The sequence below is a fragment of the Serpula lacrymans genome, assembly GCF_000218685.1.
Source record: "Serpula lacrymans var. lacrymans S7.9 unplaced genomic scaffold SERLAscaffold_16, whole genome shotgun sequence".
Lineage (NCBI taxonomy): Eukaryota > Fungi > Basidiomycota > Agaricomycetes > Boletales > Serpulaceae > Serpula > Serpula lacrymans.
In genome coordinates this window covers 884,449-901,897 of record NW_006763305.1, presented here as the reverse complement: position 1 = coordinate 901,897, position 17,449 = coordinate 884,449, and the positions used below count along the sequence as shown (strand labels likewise).

The following is a 17,449-nucleotide window of genomic DNA, read 5'->3' as shown; positions in this document are numbered from 1 at the left end:
CGCGAAACGAAACGCCATCTCGTGATTCCACTCAGTGATGGACATCCGCACAGGTGCAAGATGCTGAGATGATCGTTTATAGCACAGCAAATATTTTGATCACCGTGCTCACTTCAGAAACACCTCGGACTCGTCCTATGCACCTTCTGCACCCGTGCAGAGCGTCTATTTCGTGCCTGCTATCATCGAGCGTCTGTCATGTCAGCTCTCGAAAAGCGCGGTCCGAAGCTTCATCCGAAGCAACTTGCTTTCTGATTATAGAGCCAGGCAAGGGGATGAGCTTGTTGCCGAGCCAGCGCTGGTACCAGAATCAAAAATAGAGCGTTTCTTGAACTTGATCTAGTGGCAGCCAAGACGCTGACCTACATCGAGACAGGTCTGCTTCATTGCTGAGATCACGGAACAGCCCCTGGTCCTACCTGAACCATATGCTCACCTGACTTCTTTTCATCTTTCCGGTATTCTAGTATATGGCCTGCATAGCCTCGCATTCTACCCCTAAAGCGACAGCACTTCGTGTATCATGCGTTCACCAAGACTGGCTGTATATTGATGGCAGGTCTGTGATCAGATTTCTATGTGATCCTATGGAGATTCAGGGGATGTCATGCTGACTGTTTGCTTTCCGTAATCCCGCCGCCGTTTTAAAGAGACCCATCCGGCAAGAGGCCCTCGCACAGAACTTTATCTCCCAACAACCTCTGTACGCTACAAGCAAAGCCCATACTTCATTCAACTAGATGCTCATCAGAACTTCATCTTCCCACTGCCATCCATACGTCCGGCCGGACCTTACCATGCCCGTCACAGAAAAGCTCTCTAGAATCTCTCCTTACCAACAAATTGACACGAACTGACAGTTGACCAGTAATTGAAAGCGAGCACTATTCATATCCCGGCGTCCGAAACCTACCTTACGAGCTCATGTCAAAATTAAGAAGGCTTACCTCGGTGTTTAAGATTATTTATAAACTGATGTACTGGGATCCAGCCTGCTCGATGAACCTAGATTATTTTCGAGGAACACTATAATGAACTTGTTCATCTTCAGCTGTATTTACGGACCAGACTCACATCAGACAGCCTGTTGATTGGTGGGGTTCTCCGTTCTACATCCGTACGGGGCTTATTGTATTATGGCAGACGCCCTGGATTAAGTTACAGGCAACATTTGCACAATTCAGGCCTGCTCGTCTCTATTCATGGAGGCCATCCGTCATTGTCTGCCATCATCGTCCGCCGGCGCTGCTCTTTGGCTAAATAATTGTCAGGACGTCCCACCACGGCATCATACACCTGCTTGCACCGTTGGGTGTATTTCACCCTGGATGTGAGCGCCTGACGTTGGCATAATAGAACAGCTTTGAGGGAACGCCGCGATGGAAGCTATCAACCACCATGTACGGGATCGTATAGGTCTACGGGGTGGATGCGCCGCATGGGATTGCTAGGCTGCCATTCTTGAAGGCATTAGATTATCAAATTGCTAGGTTAGTCTGCACTTGTACTATAGAGATACCAAGACACAACCACCAAGCAACCAGTAAGCTGATTTGGCTCCATTTCAGCGACGTCGATTCTTTTAAGCCAGGGGCCATCACGATAAGCATGCGACTTTCGGTTCGCCAAGTGGACACGAGAGCCGATACACAAGGCACTCACACTCTAGGTTGTGCAACACCAGCGTTAAGGTATGCCCGCAGCCCTAGGATCAGGCTAAGCCGCCCTATACAGGTGCGTGAAACCTTGAGCTAAGATGTGGGTATCAGTTCGCTGATGCTGACTGTAGCGATATAAAACCACAAAAAGGGATACTACCCATCGGATAACATCCCCAATCGCATATGACGAATCGCAAAAATCAAGGCGCCCCAACGTATACCTGGCTAATTCCAAAAAAAAAGAAACATCGTTCGACTTGGGTCGTCGGTCTCCGCATGGAAGAAAAGTGCTATTAGAGTGGTGTTCAAGGGTCAGGTGCTCACTGTGTGCTGAAGCACCAAAGTATACCCGCATGGAAGAAAAGTGCTATTAGGGTGGTGTTCAAGAGTCAGGTGCTCACTGTGTGCTGAAGCACCAAAGTATAGTCCTGCTTAGCAAGAAACGGGGCATAGGCCGAAATTTCGAATGTTGTACTAGTACCAGAGGGAGGGAAAACCTGCGAAAGGACAGTGTGCTCACATGAAGCAAACCGGGCCGGTTTAGGATATAAATGGCAAGTATAGTGTTTATCAATAATCCGGCACATTACGCACGGACTCAGAACCCACTAAACGACAAAGCCTGAGTAAGCTCAGTCCACTCGCCTTGTCTTATCCCATCCACTCTCTCACTCCTCTCAATCCACAATGCCCACCGTTGCACCTCCCAGCAAAGTTCTCGTCACTGGCGCGAATGGATACATCGCAATTTGGGTCGTCAAGAACCTCTTGGAAAAAGGTTATGCTGTCCGTGGAACAGTTCGTTCGGAAGAGAAGGCACAATACCTGAGGACACTGTTCAGCGCTTATGGTGATAAGCACGAAGAGGTTGTTGTGGAGGATATCACAAAGGTACGCGTTACGCTTTACGATCTCTTATAAATATTCACACTTCCCAGGAAGGGGCCTTCGATGAGGCTGTCAAGGGGGTTGACGCTATTGAGCATACAGCCTCGCCGTTCCACCTAAACGCGGACGACCCAGATGGTACGCGATGACAAGCGCTGCTCGTGTATATAGCTAACCAAATGGATCGATTCCCAGAGTTGATTATCCCAGCTGTACGCGGTACAGTTGGTATTCTTCAGAGTACCCTCAAACATGGGCAAGTGCGCATATACCTCACATTAGTCTACCATCTTACCTTTCCCTACAGATCCTCTGTCAAGCGTGTCGTCATTACTTCCTCATGCGCTTCTGTGCTCACTGATGTTCCAACTGCCTCAACGTTTACTGAAGTCAACTGGAACGAGCAATGTCTGGAGATAGTCAAAGAGAAGGGACGCTCCGCTCCCAACATGATGAAGTATAGAGCTTCCAAGACCTTGGCTGAGAAATGTATGTCCATAAAATACTGCTGGGACACTGGTAAATAATATTCTGTAGCGGCATGGGAGTTCTGGAACCAGCACAAAAGCGAGGTTGCGTGGGATCTCACAGTGTTGAATCCCCCCTTTGTACGTGCCATTTATTTACGATAATGTTGACTGTTACTCATAATACCCCTCGAGTAGGTCTTTGGTGTCAGCACACTTTATTTCTGTATAGATATGATACTGATCATTCGTACAGCCAGTGATTCATGATGTAAAGACAGCCGAAACTTTGAACACGTCTGCCTTGACCTGGTACAAAATGGTTGCTCATCCCACATCCAACGGTGTCACCAACGAATTTCTCGCAACGAACGGCTCATGCTGGGTCGACGTGCGCGACCTGGCCGAGGCCCACTCTCGTGCACTGGAGAAAGCCGCCGCAGGTGGTGAACGTATCATCGTTAGCACTGGTGAATTACTTTTTATTTTCTATGATGAAAATGTCTCGCTGACCGTCATCGTAAACAGGGCTATGGAAATGGCAAGACTTTAGTACGTTATTTCCTTAGCCTTTCCCTAGCTGAATTCAACACTTATCTGCCTTGTAGTTGATGCTGCGAACGAATTAAACCCTCCTCCTCGCTTGTCGCAGCCTCTTCCACGAGGCGTTCCTGGTGCAGGGACTCCGAACCCGGCCACCGTTCACCTGCTTTATTATGATACTGCCAAAGGGGAACGTATTCTAGGGATTAAGCACCGCACAATTGCAGAAACAACGAAGGACACACTGGCGGATTATGAAGCTAGAGGCTGGTAAACTGATCCCGACCGCTAGAGAATAAGAAGTAAGGATGATAGAGGCCGCAGGAAGGAAGTAACATGCCATGTATTCGGAAGTCACCCAGAAGGATAAATTTTTAGTTGTACCATGTAAAAGAAAGATCATTGAAACCATACCTGTTGCTCTCATTCCTTAGCTGCACAGTTTGTAGAAACTAGGAAATATCAGGGCCTCAGTCATATACAGAACAACTAATGTTTGTACAGTTAATGTGCTCATAATGCATAGCATTATGTGGCAAAAAAGGGTCTTTTTCAATACAAAATTTCCTTTTTGAATTATGGATTATGAGCATATCAATTGTACTGTTACAATTGACATACCAGCACCTACTTACGCTTCACTTTTTGCACTTTTACTTTTCATTTTCCAAGTCACATGACTGATCATGTGACCATTTACTTTACTTTACATTTCCGGACTTTTCATAGTCACATGACCATCATGTGACACATCACCTGACCAGTATCTAGACTCATCATGTGACCAGTCACATGCTAGACATCAGACTTTAAACTTTATTTACAACTGTATAGTACCTCATGTATTTTAGTATATATACAGGAGCAATACATGGGGAAGGACTCAGCGAGTCCTCCTGTTGTCTAGCACAACAAACTTGTTGAAACCTAAGGGGTGATCTGTAACAACCAAGAGTTTGTTATTCTGGCGCACAACTAGAACCAACTATAGAGATAATGATGAGGGAGTGTTTACCCTTTAGGCTTCAACAAGTTAGTTGTGAGGATACAACAGGAGGACTCGCTGAGGAGTCTCCTTGACTTATTAGTCTATATATACTACTACAGGTTTGTTTGTACATATGTACTGTACAGTTGATAGAGGCAGTGGCTGATGATGTCATGGGGCCTAGCCCGTGTGACCAGCTCCACTGCGTGAGAGACTTGTAGCTAAAATAAGAAGAAAGGTAGTGCGGCGCAAGAAAGAAGAGTTTGAACAAAAGGGAAAGTGCCACATGGCACAATGTGAGAAAACTTCAGTGAAAGGTTAAAGAGGAGAATGAAATTTAAAGGTCCAAAAATGTGTTATTGTAACATGATCCTTTCTTTCTCTCTTCTCTCTTTTGCTTGTCTGAGTTGTGCACCAGAGTAAGGAACTCTTGGTTGTTACATGTACCTAGAAAGTATCAGGGCTACACTAGTTTAAACAATAATAAAAGAGATATTATAGATAAACATACCCTCAGTTGTATATAGCACAACTGAGGGTGTAACACTAGTGAAACAAGAATAGTGAGTAATAAGAAATATGGATAGTATTTATTAGATTATGAGAGTCAAAATACAGTATTAGCATTTATAATAATTTTGATCTTTTTCAAACTTTTACTTTACTTGACTTTTATATTTTTAACTTTACAACTTTTCATTTTCCAAGTTATGTGATCCATCATGTGACCTAACACTTGACTTTGCTTTTCAGACTTTTCATAGTCACTATCAGGCAATAAATACGAAGCTATATAACAACAACTAGAATCAGGCCAAGTTTTTAATACAAGATGATGGAGCTGAGTGAAGTTGATGAAGAGTATCAGTCTGAATGCAAATCCAAACTAATATTGAACTAAGGAAATAAATACATCAAATATCTACTCCTTATATAGCAAACAATGGGAGCCAGACCAGAAAAGGGAAAGGAAAAAGAATAAGAAAGCGGTCTGACCAGCCAACTAACCAATAAGAAAAAGAATGCAGTGGTACAATCTATCATAATTACTAATTGTGTGGGAAAGATCCTTAGTAAGGGATTTGCAATTGGCTGAATCAGTAATCCCATGAGAAGATGCTGAGTCAAAGTCTAGGTTGCTGATTAATCTTTCACCAAGGTTTTCCCATGCACAGTGTGAGGAATTGATTTTTCTTATCGCATTCCCGTCATGTCGTGGTTAGCAGACTCGATCCCCGTCACTCCTCTTGCCCTTGGACTAGAGATTACAGCAGGTGTCTTATTACTTTTATCATTTTTCTTCTTATTCTCTCTTCACACTCACGTTCTATCGTACCTACAACGAGGTAAACTTGTTGTCGACCCTCGAGAAGATATCCAGATGACATAGCAACGATCCAGTGCTATGTCTGGGAATACTTTGGAGGAATATTGATAAGCGAAGAAGGTTGTGAGTCAGCGCCTTCTCATGGGCTTACTGATACAGCCAATCGCACATCCCTTACCAATAGGTTTTCTCATACGATTAGTAAATACGATAGATCGGACCACCTTCTCCTTTTTTCTTATTGGTTAGCTAGCTGGTCAGACCACTTTCTCAGTTCTTCCCTTTCTCGGTCTGACCATCGCTGTTCACTATATAAAGAGGTACATACTCGATGTATTGTTCTCTAGTTCAATATTAGTTTGGATTTGCGCTCATACCAATACTCTTCATTCTCATACCCTGATTCACCGCCTTCCAGCAAGGACTTGACCAGGCATTGGGCTTTGTTATATAGCTTTGTATTTGTTGCCTGACAAAATATTGAACTCACCTCCTTTGAATCCTTTTCCAGAGCCCCTCTTTGGAAAACCATTTCCTTACACCCTGAAAAAGACTGTCGTTGCCACTGCACTGGTCTAAACCTTCATCATCACCTTCTCCACATGGCTATCATCCCTACCCCTCTCCTCACTATCGTCATCGACCTCTTACTATCCACAACACTACACCTATTGTCATTCAGTCTTCTCAAACTGGACGCCTTCTCTACCATCACCGCTCTCGTCCAAATCTTTGCGTTCTTTGCTATTATCAGATACCTACAAACCGGACTCGTCAGCGATGTCGTATACCTCCATCGTGTCTACATCCCAACAGCTCTCAGAAGAGTGGGTATCAGACGCGGACCGCAGACACCAGAGAGATTTCCTCGCAGCCCTCAACAAACCGCTCCCGGTCCTCCCCATCCCTACCAAAGCCCGTACTCCAGACGCGGAAGGAACGGTCGAACAGATCACTGAGTTGTATCAAGACTCCTCTGCTTCGTCTTCTCCAATTGATCCGATCGAGGAAATCATCCTTGACATAAAGGATGCACTCGCTCTCACCCAATCCATTTTTTACCATTCCGCCATCTGTAGGAGAAATTCTCGCAGTCTCGAGGAGGTACTCCAACGTCTCCGACAGAGCACAGAGAGAACTTTTAATCTTCATATCCCTGCGGCACGAACAAATTCCGTTGATAAACTACTTCGAGAGCCTAGTACACCCGAGTTACGAGAACACTCAGAGGGTTAAGCTTTTGAAGGGAGTAGCCAACGTACAAGAACGAAACCTGCAACTTATTTCGCAGAGCCACATTCCAGATCTCCTCGACCTTTATCGAATCCGCCCTCTTTCCTTTCCAGACATACCCAGTCGCCTCCTCCCTTACGACTTCGAACACACCTTGCTTTGCGGCATTGTGTTAAGGAAGAGGCCTCACGAAGAACCCACCTACGATATCCCGTCCTCATTTTTTACATCTGACTACTACGACACCTACTCCGCCTCTCCTGTCAGTTACCAACCTATCCAGTACTTCTGCATTGGCAATCATCTGGACCACCTCTCTATTGTCCAATATCTGACACGACTTCGCTGAACTCTCTACCTCCCTGAAGTCCAAGATCAGTTGTTGCTGCGTTAGCACGATTTGATCAGCTCATCGCAACTGCTCAGAGGAAATCCCGTGACGGAGAAGATTACACGACCGAAATCGACAATATTCGACACATTTCAGAATATGTCGACAAATATTACTGGATCCTAGAAATCCTCACCCCATTTGTTGTTAACCAACAATCTGATCACCCCAAACGTTTTATTGTTACAGTTCTCCAAAGCAATTTCTGGGCCGTTATTAACCATAGCCCACAAACTCGTATCTATTCGCAGTACTCTTACACCTACCAAGGTCGAAGAGGAGAGACACCGCTCATCCCGTCGGTTGAACAGCTTTTTGCACCTTGCGCAGAAAGGATAGAATGAGAAATAGGAAGTTCATTAACAGATATACTTGGAGGAGAATCTAGCAGCGAAACTGAGTCGGAAAGTGAAGAGTCTACTCAAAGCGTAGAATACTGGAGGCCCCGAGAAGCAGAAGGAGGAGACTTCCCTAGTAACTTTATGTTTGACCCAGACTTTGAGTAAATAAAAAAGGGACTCGTTATCTAGAAAGACTTGTTATCTAAAAACCCGTTATCTAACCCGTTAAAAACTGGAGCCCTATCGAGAACCCCATCCTTTGGTCACTCCTGACACACCTCCCCCACAATCTCTAGGAGCTGCTGCGGAAGCTCTAGAACCCGACGATCTGTATCAATCAGCAGGACCGGAAAACTTTCCTCCCCCACCTCCAACTCCAGAACCCGAAAACCAACCCGACGATTGGTTCGATCAGGAATCTTTAGACCTTGAACCTGATCTAGCGGCAGCAATAGCCGACGAAACGAATCAAGGTAGCAAAGCTGTCCTTGCCACTCCTCCGTTCGAATTCATCGGTAAAAAGGAAACATATGTTGATTGGAAGAACGCCCTGGCAAACTACTTTTTCGCCTACCCCAGAAGTTTCCAAAACAACTCCTCCAAAATCCTCTTCGCGTTATCCTGAATCTCGTCTGATAAAGCCAATGACGCCTGTCACACATGGAAGGCGAATTTCAACAACAAAACTGCAGTACTAGGAGACCTATTTGCACCACGGAACTGGGGAACTATCTCTGAATTCATCAAGGAATTAGATAACGAATTCCTGGATCCCCATCTCAAGTTGAAAGCAGAGATTGCCCTTCATAACTACGAACAGCGAGAAATGACGGTAGATGCATACTTTGGAGGACTCGAATCCAAACTTATGGAAGCAGGGTTACCACCAGACGCAGATGAAAGTTATCTATTCATTCACAGTATCCTTCGCCGCAACCTCTCTCAGTTCCTTCGTGATCGTATCTCGCAACAGGAAAACCTACCCACCACGTACTTAGAATGGAAGGCAGCAGCGAGGAAATGGGAACAGCGAAACAAAGAACTTAATCTAGAAAGGAGGAGAGATAAACCCCCTCAACAGAGGCTGCCAACTCAGTACCAACGATATCAACCGCGTTATCAGCAGAACCAAGACTACCCCCCACCACAGCATCGACAAACAGTACCGCGAACAGAGACGCGAAGACCACGATATATCCAACAACGACCGTATTATACTCTATCACATAGACCACCTCCCCAGAATGCAGTCCATCCAAACACAGCAGGAACGTTTGGAGGATCAGGTGTACCTATGGAGATTGGGAGTTCCAACACGCAGAGACAACATCGGCCCAACCTGAATGTTACTTGTTACAACTGTGGCGAACGAGGCCACATTGCTAGAAATTGCCCACATGGAAAGATGGCAATACAATATATGGAAACGGAGGAAACCAAAGACACTCCCACTACATCGTCATTAAAAGAAATTGAAGCGCCCCCAAAGGATTTTCAGAAAGGTCAGGAGTGAGCACGGACTCTCTGACCCGTAATGTTGTACTTAACCCTCGTACATTACCAATGACTGCAATGAAACGAGTTGATCAACATCTACGTGCTGTAACCGAAACCTACGCAAAGCCACATTCACTGGAATGGTTGGCCAGACGAATCAAAGACCAGAAACCAGAAAAAGCAAGAGCTCTGTTACGAAACTGGGCCCATAAAGATCACTACGAGCATATCACCCTGCAAGCGATACAGATGCTAAAGAACCACGACGAAGAGAATATTGTAGAACACATCCATGCTTCCACCTCGCCGCACAACCCCACATCAAAACGAAGCCTCCATGTCATTTCTCAAGTCACTACCATAGACGACAGACAGACATTCACCGTCCCAACCCTTATCGACTCTGGTTGCACCAACTCAGTTATTGATCGAAGCCTGGTTGACAAGTACACCCTCAATACTACGCCTCTGCCCGTCCCTCTTGACGCCGCAGGAGCCGATGGTCAATCCCAGAAAGTAACACACTATGTCACTCTTTGTAAGGACCGTTTTATTATTTCCTTATCTTTGCTATGTCTTGGTTCTCGAACACTTTTCCCATTACACCTCTGGCTCTAGGGCTAGAGGTATCGTTTGCAGTTCTACTTCTCATAGCCCTCACAGGCTTTCTTAACCATCGCTACCATTTTATATCACAGATCAGAGACTGGGCATCGCTCCCAGCCAGCCAGCACACTGGGTAGGGACTGGTAGTAGGCATCTCGCCAACCAGCTCCAAGCCCCAGTAAAGCCTGGTAATACTAATAATGCCTTATCTAGAATCGTACCTCATCATGAGGATACGGTTCCTGACCACGCGTGACAATCTTCTATTATTAGTACAAGTCTCTCACCTGCTGATTAATCAAGTCAGAAGTCGTACAATAGTTACTCTCCCTTTTTCTTATTGATTGATTAATTCCTCAGACCACTTTTTGTATATTCTCCTTTCGGTCTGAGGAACGGACAGTTCCCTATATAAAGCCGTACCTATTCATGTATGGCTCCTTAGGTTTCTATTACTGAATTTACCCGCTTTACTCCTCAACAAGAACCTTTGAAGCTTACCTCTCAAAGTCCTCTACTCGCTATATTTACTAGCGTCTGTCGACCCCAAGCTCATTGAACCCTTACTCCCTGCAAGTGCAGAAGGAGACAGGTTTAGTTTTTGTTATAGTTTATCGTTGCCTCACACTTTTCACATCAATGTGAAAGGGAAAGAACATTTGATAGATGTTATCGTAGCATCCCTACTTTCACCACGCATACTGCTTGGATACGACTGGTTGATACTGACGAATCCAACAATTGATTGGCGGACCAACAAGATTACCTTCCCTGCCGATGATCCGGAGTATCATCCTGAAGAAGGGGATAAAGTTCTAGCCGTCGATCTTGAAACACGAATCATGGAGATAACACAGCTAGAATTGAATGCTTTTGCCACTAAAAGTCAACAAATTGCTGAATCCTCCGAAAAGGCAAAGTCAAAGCTCACTTTCCGAGATGTCGTTCCTCCAATCTACCGTGAATTTGAACCTGTCTTCACCAAAGAATCATTTGACAAACTTCCCCCAAAATGTCCTTGGGACCATGCAATTGAGTTAATACCTGAGGCTAATGGTCTTGACTGCAAAACATATCCTCTTAGCCGAGACGAACAACACCATCTAGACGAATTCCTTAACGAGAACCTAACAAGTGGACGGATTCGAGTATCCAAATCACCTTACGCATCACCATTCTTCTTTATCAAAAAGAAAGATGGTTCATTACGCCCTGTCCAAGACTATTGCAAGCTGAATGAGCTTACCATAAAGAATCGCTACACCCTCCCCCTCATATCCGAACTCATCGATAAACTCAAAGGTGCCAATTACTTCACGAAACTAGACGTACGATGGGGATACAACAATGTCCGAATCCAAGAAGGAGACGAACACAAGGCCGCTTTCAGGACCAATCGCGGCCTGTTTGAACCCCTTGTCATGTTTTTCGGACTTACCAACTCGCCAGCAACCTTCCAGACCATGATGGACCACCTCCTAAGAGAACTGATCACGGAAGGAAAAGCTATTGTATATTTAGACGATATCATGATCTTCACGGAAACACTCGAAGAACATCGCCAAATAGTCACCAAAGTCCTCCGTATCCTGCAACAAAACCAGTTGTATCTTAAACCAGAGAAGTGCGAATTCGAGAAACAGGAAGTCGAGTACTTAGGCATAATCATCTCCAAAGACACTATCCGTATGGATCCGTTAAAAGTCGCAGCGGTTGCTGACTGGCCCGCACCAAAGAATAAAAGAGAACTCCAATCATTCTTAGGGTTCTCCAACTTCTATCGACAATTTGTCAAAGACTACGGACGAATCGCGAAACCACTCACTGTGCTCACCGGAAAAGTGGACTGGACCTGGAAAGACGAACAAGAGACATCCTTTGAAACATTGAAGAAAACGCTTACTACTGCTCCCACCCTCACTATACCAAACGACAACGACCTGTTCAAACTAGAAACCGACGCCTCTGACTTCGCTGTAGGAGCCGTCCTATCCCAGAAACAAAATGATAAATTCAGACCCATAGCATTCCTCTCGAAAGCTCTTACCCCTGCAGAACAAAACTATGAAATTTACAATAAAGAGATGCTCGCAGTCATGACGGCGCTAGATGAATGGCAACATCACCTTGTAGGATTGAAACACCCCTTCACCATCTTCACAGATCACCAAAACCTCCTCTACTTCCGTCAACCTCAGAAATATAATCGACGCCAAGCTCGATGGTCATCCCAGCTTGCAGATTATAATTTTAAAATGGAACACGTCAAAGGAAATCAAAATACGAAGCCCGACCTGTTAAGTAGACGAATCGATCATCCTAAAGGCACAAACGATAACGAGAATCAGACACTTCTCCCAGACGTACATTTTGAAGTACTTGACAACAACGAAGGATACCTACCAGATATACGTCAAAGCTTCCAGAAACAAGACGACGTAGTAAAGAAGAACTTGAAAGAGAAGCCGGATACCTGGAAGATGAAGGATAGGATCGTCTGGATCAAGAGAGAGTCCGCAACGAGTTCCTACCCAATCCCATTAGCTGACCGCGTATACGTTCCCCGAAACCACAAATTACGGGCGCGAATATTGAAAGATCATCACGACAAAGCCCTGGCTGGACACCCAGGAGAAAGAACAATGTTTGAACGAGTAAACCGAGAGCTCTGGTGGCCAAGTCTTCGTACAGATATCAGACGATATGTACGAGGATGCGAGAGTTGTCAACGCTGTCATGCACCAAAGTTGATTGGTAGCATGGACAGGTGTCAATAACGAAGTGAATATTCAAAAAGACTCGCCTTTGCGCCACACAGGCACAGTGCCATGTGGAATAGTAATTAATATTGCCCTTTTCGAACTTGTGGCTGATCAGCACCACCTCTATTAGGCAATCCAGTCGCGGTGCTTTCCATTTGGTACTTTCCGTGTTTTGGCATTTTGGCAAATTTTTGCGTCGCCACTGGCTACACATTGCATTGCGCCCTCGCCTTCATCGTTTCCCTTACTCCCCTTCCTTTGCCTAGCCCCACCATGGGCCCCTTCCTCTCCTTTTTATTCTCACCCAATGGTTGTTTCTGGATCCCCATTCTAATCCACCTCTTCGTCACCTCCAGTCTCCTCCTCCTCATCTTCTTTGCTCCCCCACCATATGTGATGTCACCACTTCCTATCCGCTTCCGTCGCCGATCCGTTGACTACCATGTGCCACTGCTGATATCAGCAAAGCCCCGGTGGCCGGTCCAAATAGGGCAACAGGTCCATCTTCATGACATCGATCTGCCATCATATACTATCAAAACATCAGTCGCTCGTCTCGCCTGGTTGGAGCGTGGGTGGGTAGTTTTTGAGCTGGAGAAGGTTCATCCCCTTGCGTCGCCCATGTTCATCGCTGTCCCATTCACTTGGGTACACTTATCATTTGTCCATCGTCTTCGCTACAGCTACACCTACCACACACTGCCTGGGACTCACTTGTTCCAAATTGGAACTACTCCTCTCCCTCCCTCGTTTGATCAGGTGGTCCAACACAACCAGTCCATTGGTAAGGCCATGGAACTGTCAGATTTGGACTAGGTGGTGGACCGGTGGCTCCAGTTTCTTTTTCTTCAGCAGAACATTCATTTACAGTGCGATTATTTTTGATTTTTGAATCATTTTTATGGACACATATTTTTTTAGAATGCCTGACTGACAATAAAGGAACTGTGTTGATACTGATAGTGTTTTGACTTGCACTTTTTTTTACTGCATCTTCCCATGACATCATGATTTTCCTGCTCTCCTTTTGCTATTGGACTTTACTTTATGGCTGTACAAACCTGTGACATTACTCACAGCATTTATTGTTCTATCCCTTTCTTTTCCTTTTTTTGACAATCTTATCCTGTACTACCTACGCAGGATTTGTCAGCGTACATTCCTTCCTTCATATTCTTTCTCATCCTTTTTGCACAGCTATACTATGCATAGCCTACTTTTCTTTTACTATATAAACCCCTGTATTTTACCTTGTAAAAAAAAACAACAACAAGTAATCCAATCCAGACTTCTTCTCTACTCTCAAGTTCACTACTCTACTACTTGTGATCCAGTGTGGTCACAACACTTCCCACTTCTACCACTGTTAACTGCTGTCATCATCACTCGTCACTTTTTGAAAGTGATTGTCATCCCCTTCGATTAGAGTCCTTCTGAGCACTACAGTTTGTGCGTCAGGAGCCTGCTATCACTGGGAACCTCGTCACCTCGTCATCCTCGTCGTTCTCAAACCTACCTTGTGCTATGATTAGCAAGGTAGTGCTTGTCTATACTCATCACAAAGCCCCTATCCTTCTATAAAATCAACTATCCCTCCTCCTCAAAACCCACACTCATACACCTCTGGGTTTTACTTTGAAGGATCTTTATACGTACCACCCCACGAACAACCAGACCACTCCACTGTTCTAGGAGGAAAAGCCCATAAACAAGTTCCGTGGAATCTGGGAGGATTGTGTGTTAGTTTGTTTTGTGTGTGGTTTTCTAACTGCAGTTCTCATCATCGACAATTAGAGCCCACCGCGAGGGGTGGTTTCCTTCAAGCTAAATACCAACCATTTCATCGCCATCACTGTCTAATTTATCATCTACACCTTCTATCTCACCCACCGCTTTATCTGTCCCATCCCTCTCTTCCAGTAACTCAATTTCTGTACCAGCTTCTACTCAGCAAGCTTCGCGTTTACCCCCTATACTTTTCACTATGAATCAACCTACTACTCTCTCAGTCATCACTATGCCAATTCCTGGCACTCGTTATGCTCCTAAGAAGTTCAAGGGAGACTATACTCGTGTCAGGGATTTTGTTCTCCACTATGAGTGCATCTGTCATGCAAACAATGTCACTGCTGACGATGAAAAATGCTCAAGCATTCTCCAATACTGCTCCACATATGTTCGCGAAATTATTGAAGGAATGAAGCACTTCATTACGCCCTCATGGAACAGTCTCAAAGACGAAATTCTCCAGTACTTTGATGCTGCAAAAGCAGAGGCCAAATTTAAAGAGCATCATCTTAAACAGCTGGTCGATGCTTCGCACAAGAAGAAAATGGGCTCTCTGGACGATTTCAAGAGCTACATGAGGAAGTATGTTCGTGTTGGAGGATGGCTTCTTGCCAAATCCAAAATCACTCAGGACGTATTCAATCGCTTCTTCTGGAAAGGACTACCCAAAACCCTTCGTCATCGCGTTGAAAACAGACTTTTACAGAGGGATCCTACCCTTGATCTCTCCCAGCCTTTTGTCTTTGATGATGTTGTCAAGGCTGTAGAGCATGTCCTTCGCAGAGATCGCTTTGATGATGAAGATTTTGACTCTGATGATTCGGATTCAGACTCGGATTCAGAAAACTCTTCCAGTTCTTCGGACGATTCTTCTGACTCTGACAAAGAGGAAGAACCACCTCGTTATATCAGGAAAACCACCAAGCAGAAGAAAGAAAAAAAGCGCACCTCTGAGACAGAGAAAGAGAGAAAGTTGTTGAGTCCTTCCAAGTCGAAGAAAACCCTTCACTCTTTAGACGAAGAAGAGCACACTGCTGTCAAACAGGATGAAGTAGAAACCCTTATCAAGAAGTTGGGTTCTATGACAATTGAAGATCCTAACTATCCTCTGCTCTACTATCGTGCTATCAAACTTGACACTGATGCTCGACTTATACTTCGTCTTCCCACTTTCATGAACCAGTCAGCTAGACCATCTCGATCCTAAACTGAAAGGTAGTAAGCTCGATTACCTAATTCACTGGCATGGTTATCCAGTCTCCAAACGCACTTGGGAACCCGACACCAATCTTACACATGTCGCTAATTTACTCGCCGCTTTCCACAAAACAAATCCAGCCGCCCCTCGGATTATTACCGCTTCTCTTCACTTCCGTCCTTACGAAAACTACACCGCCACTTCTAAACCTCCAATGCTTTTTGATTGGATTAGTAACAAGTTCCAGAGTGCCACATCCGGACTCATGAGGACACGAGTCTTATAAAAGGGGAGCTAATGTGAGGAATCGATTTTTCTTATCGCATTCCCGTCATGTCGTGGTTAGCAGACTCGATCCCCGTCACTCCTCTTGCCCTTGGACTAGAGATTACAGCAGGTGTCTTATTACTTTTATCATTTTTCTTCTTATTCTCTCTTCACACTCACGTTCTATCGTACCTACAACAAGGTAGACTTGTTGTCAACCCTCGAGAAGATATCCAGATGACATAGCCACGATCCAGTGCTATGTCTGGGAATACTTTGGAGGAATATTGATAAGCAAAGAAGGTTGTGAGTCAGTGCCTTCCCATGGGCTTACTGATACAGCCAATCACACATCCCTTACCAATACATTTTCTCATACAATTAGTAAATACGATAGATCGGACCACCTTCTCCTTTTTTCTTATTGGTTAGCTAGCTGGTCAGACCACTTTCTCAGTTCTTCCCTTTCTCGGTCTGACCATCGCTGTTCACTATATAAAGAGGTACATACTCGATGTACTATTCTCTAGTTCAATATTAGTTTGGATTTGCGCTTATACCGATACTCTTTATCCTCATACCCTGATTCACCGCCTTCCAGCAAGGACTTGACCAGGCATTGGGCTTTGTTATATAGCTTCGTATTTGTTGCCTGACACACAGCTCTTGATCAGAGCTATGTCATTGGGATATCTTCTTGTGAACAAAGGAAGAGCCTTCTATTCTGTAAGTATGGTAGAATGCAAGTATGAAAGGAAAATAAAAGAAGAAAGGAGATAAGTAAAAGGATCTCTATGGTGACTTCTAGTCTGATGGCTAGGGGAGTGGCTGGAAGCAATTGAGAGAACCAAGACATGATGGGAATGCAATTAGAATAATCAATTCCTCACAGTTTGAAGGACAAGATTTGCTGATGTACCCAGTTATGCTCAGCTTGAGGCTTGGAGTATTTTTCAACTTCGGCCTTGAGGCTCTTCCAGGTTGGCCATGCATTTTCAGCATAGCAATCCTGAAGTCTCACTTGGGCGTTGTCATGCACCAAAGTTGATTGGCAGCATAGACAGGTGTCAATAATGAAGCAAATATTCAAAAATACTCGCTTTTGCGCCACACAAGCACAGTGCCACATAGAATAGTAATTAATATTGCCTTTTTCGAACTTGTGGCTGTTCAGCACCCACCTGTATTAGGCAATCAGGTTGCGCTCATCTTTGCTTTCCATTCAGTACTTTCCACATTTTGGCATTTTGGCAATTTTTTGCATTACCACTGGCTACATATTGTATTGCACTCTCGCTTTTGTCGTTTCCCTTACTCCCCTTCATTTGCCTAGCCCCACCATGGGCCCTTTACTGTCTTTTTTATTCCCACCTGACAGTTGTTTCTGACTCCCTATTCTAGTCCACTTTCTCATCACCTCCACCCTCCTCCTATTCGTTTTCCTTGCTTCCCCACCATACCTGATGTCACCACTCTCCATCCGCTTCCGTTG

The 17,449-nt window shown here is 44.8% G+C and overlaps 5 protein-coding genes across 5 annotated transcripts; 3 read left to right on the top strand and 2 right to left on the bottom strand.

Moving 5' to 3' along the window:
- Nucleotides 1-2,348: 2,348 nt before the first annotated feature.
- Nucleotides 2,349-4,125, top strand: SERLADRAFT_418461 (uncharacterized protein; the record flags this gene model as incomplete). Its single annotated transcript, XM_007323779.1, has 9 exons — nucleotides 2,349-2,552; nucleotides 2,600-2,687; nucleotides 2,745-2,805; nucleotides 2,857-3,038; nucleotides 3,087-3,157; nucleotides 3,215-3,223; nucleotides 3,273-3,486; nucleotides 3,545-3,568; nucleotides 3,625-4,125. 9 exons carry the CDS (start codon nucleotides 2,349-2,351, stop codon nucleotides 3,831-3,833), a joined length of 1,062 nt encoding a protein of 353 aa, XP_007323841.1.
- Nucleotides 4,126-6,562: 2,437 nt separating this feature from the next.
- On the bottom strand, nucleotides 6,563-7,064 carry SERLADRAFT_402385 (uncharacterized protein; the record flags this gene model as incomplete). Its single annotated transcript, XM_007323778.1, has 1 exon — nucleotides 6,563-7,064. The coding sequence occupies one exon, from the start codon at nucleotides 7,024-7,026 to the stop codon at nucleotides 6,709-6,711; it is 318 nt and encodes a 105-aa protein (XP_007323840.1).
- A 260-nt stretch (nucleotides 7,065-7,324) lies between these two features.
- SERLADRAFT_402382 (uncharacterized protein) lies at nucleotides 7,325-7,492 on the bottom strand (the record flags this gene model as incomplete). Its single annotated transcript, XM_007323777.1, has 1 exon — nucleotides 7,325-7,492. A coding segment is annotated over one exon (168 nt), but the record flags the coding sequence as incomplete, so codon positions are not given.
- Nucleotides 7,493-9,872: 2,380 nt separating this feature from the next.
- SERLADRAFT_402380 (uncharacterized protein) lies at nucleotides 9,873-10,400 on the top strand (the record flags this gene model as incomplete). Its single annotated transcript, XM_007323776.1, has 1 exon — nucleotides 9,873-10,400. The coding sequence occupies one exon, from the start codon at nucleotides 9,909-9,911 to the stop codon at nucleotides 10,077-10,079; it is 171 nt and encodes a 56-aa protein (XP_007323838.1).
- Nucleotides 10,401-14,688: 4,288 nt separating this feature from the next.
- On the top strand, nucleotides 14,689-15,976 carry SERLADRAFT_443166 (uncharacterized protein; the record flags this gene model as incomplete). Its single annotated transcript, XM_007323775.1, has 2 exons — nucleotides 14,689-15,674; nucleotides 15,712-15,976. The coding sequence occupies 2 exons, from the start codon at nucleotides 14,689-14,691 to the stop codon at nucleotides 15,974-15,976; spliced, it is 1,251 nt and encodes a 416-aa protein (XP_007323837.1).
- Nucleotides 15,977-17,449: the final 1,473 nt, after the last annotated feature.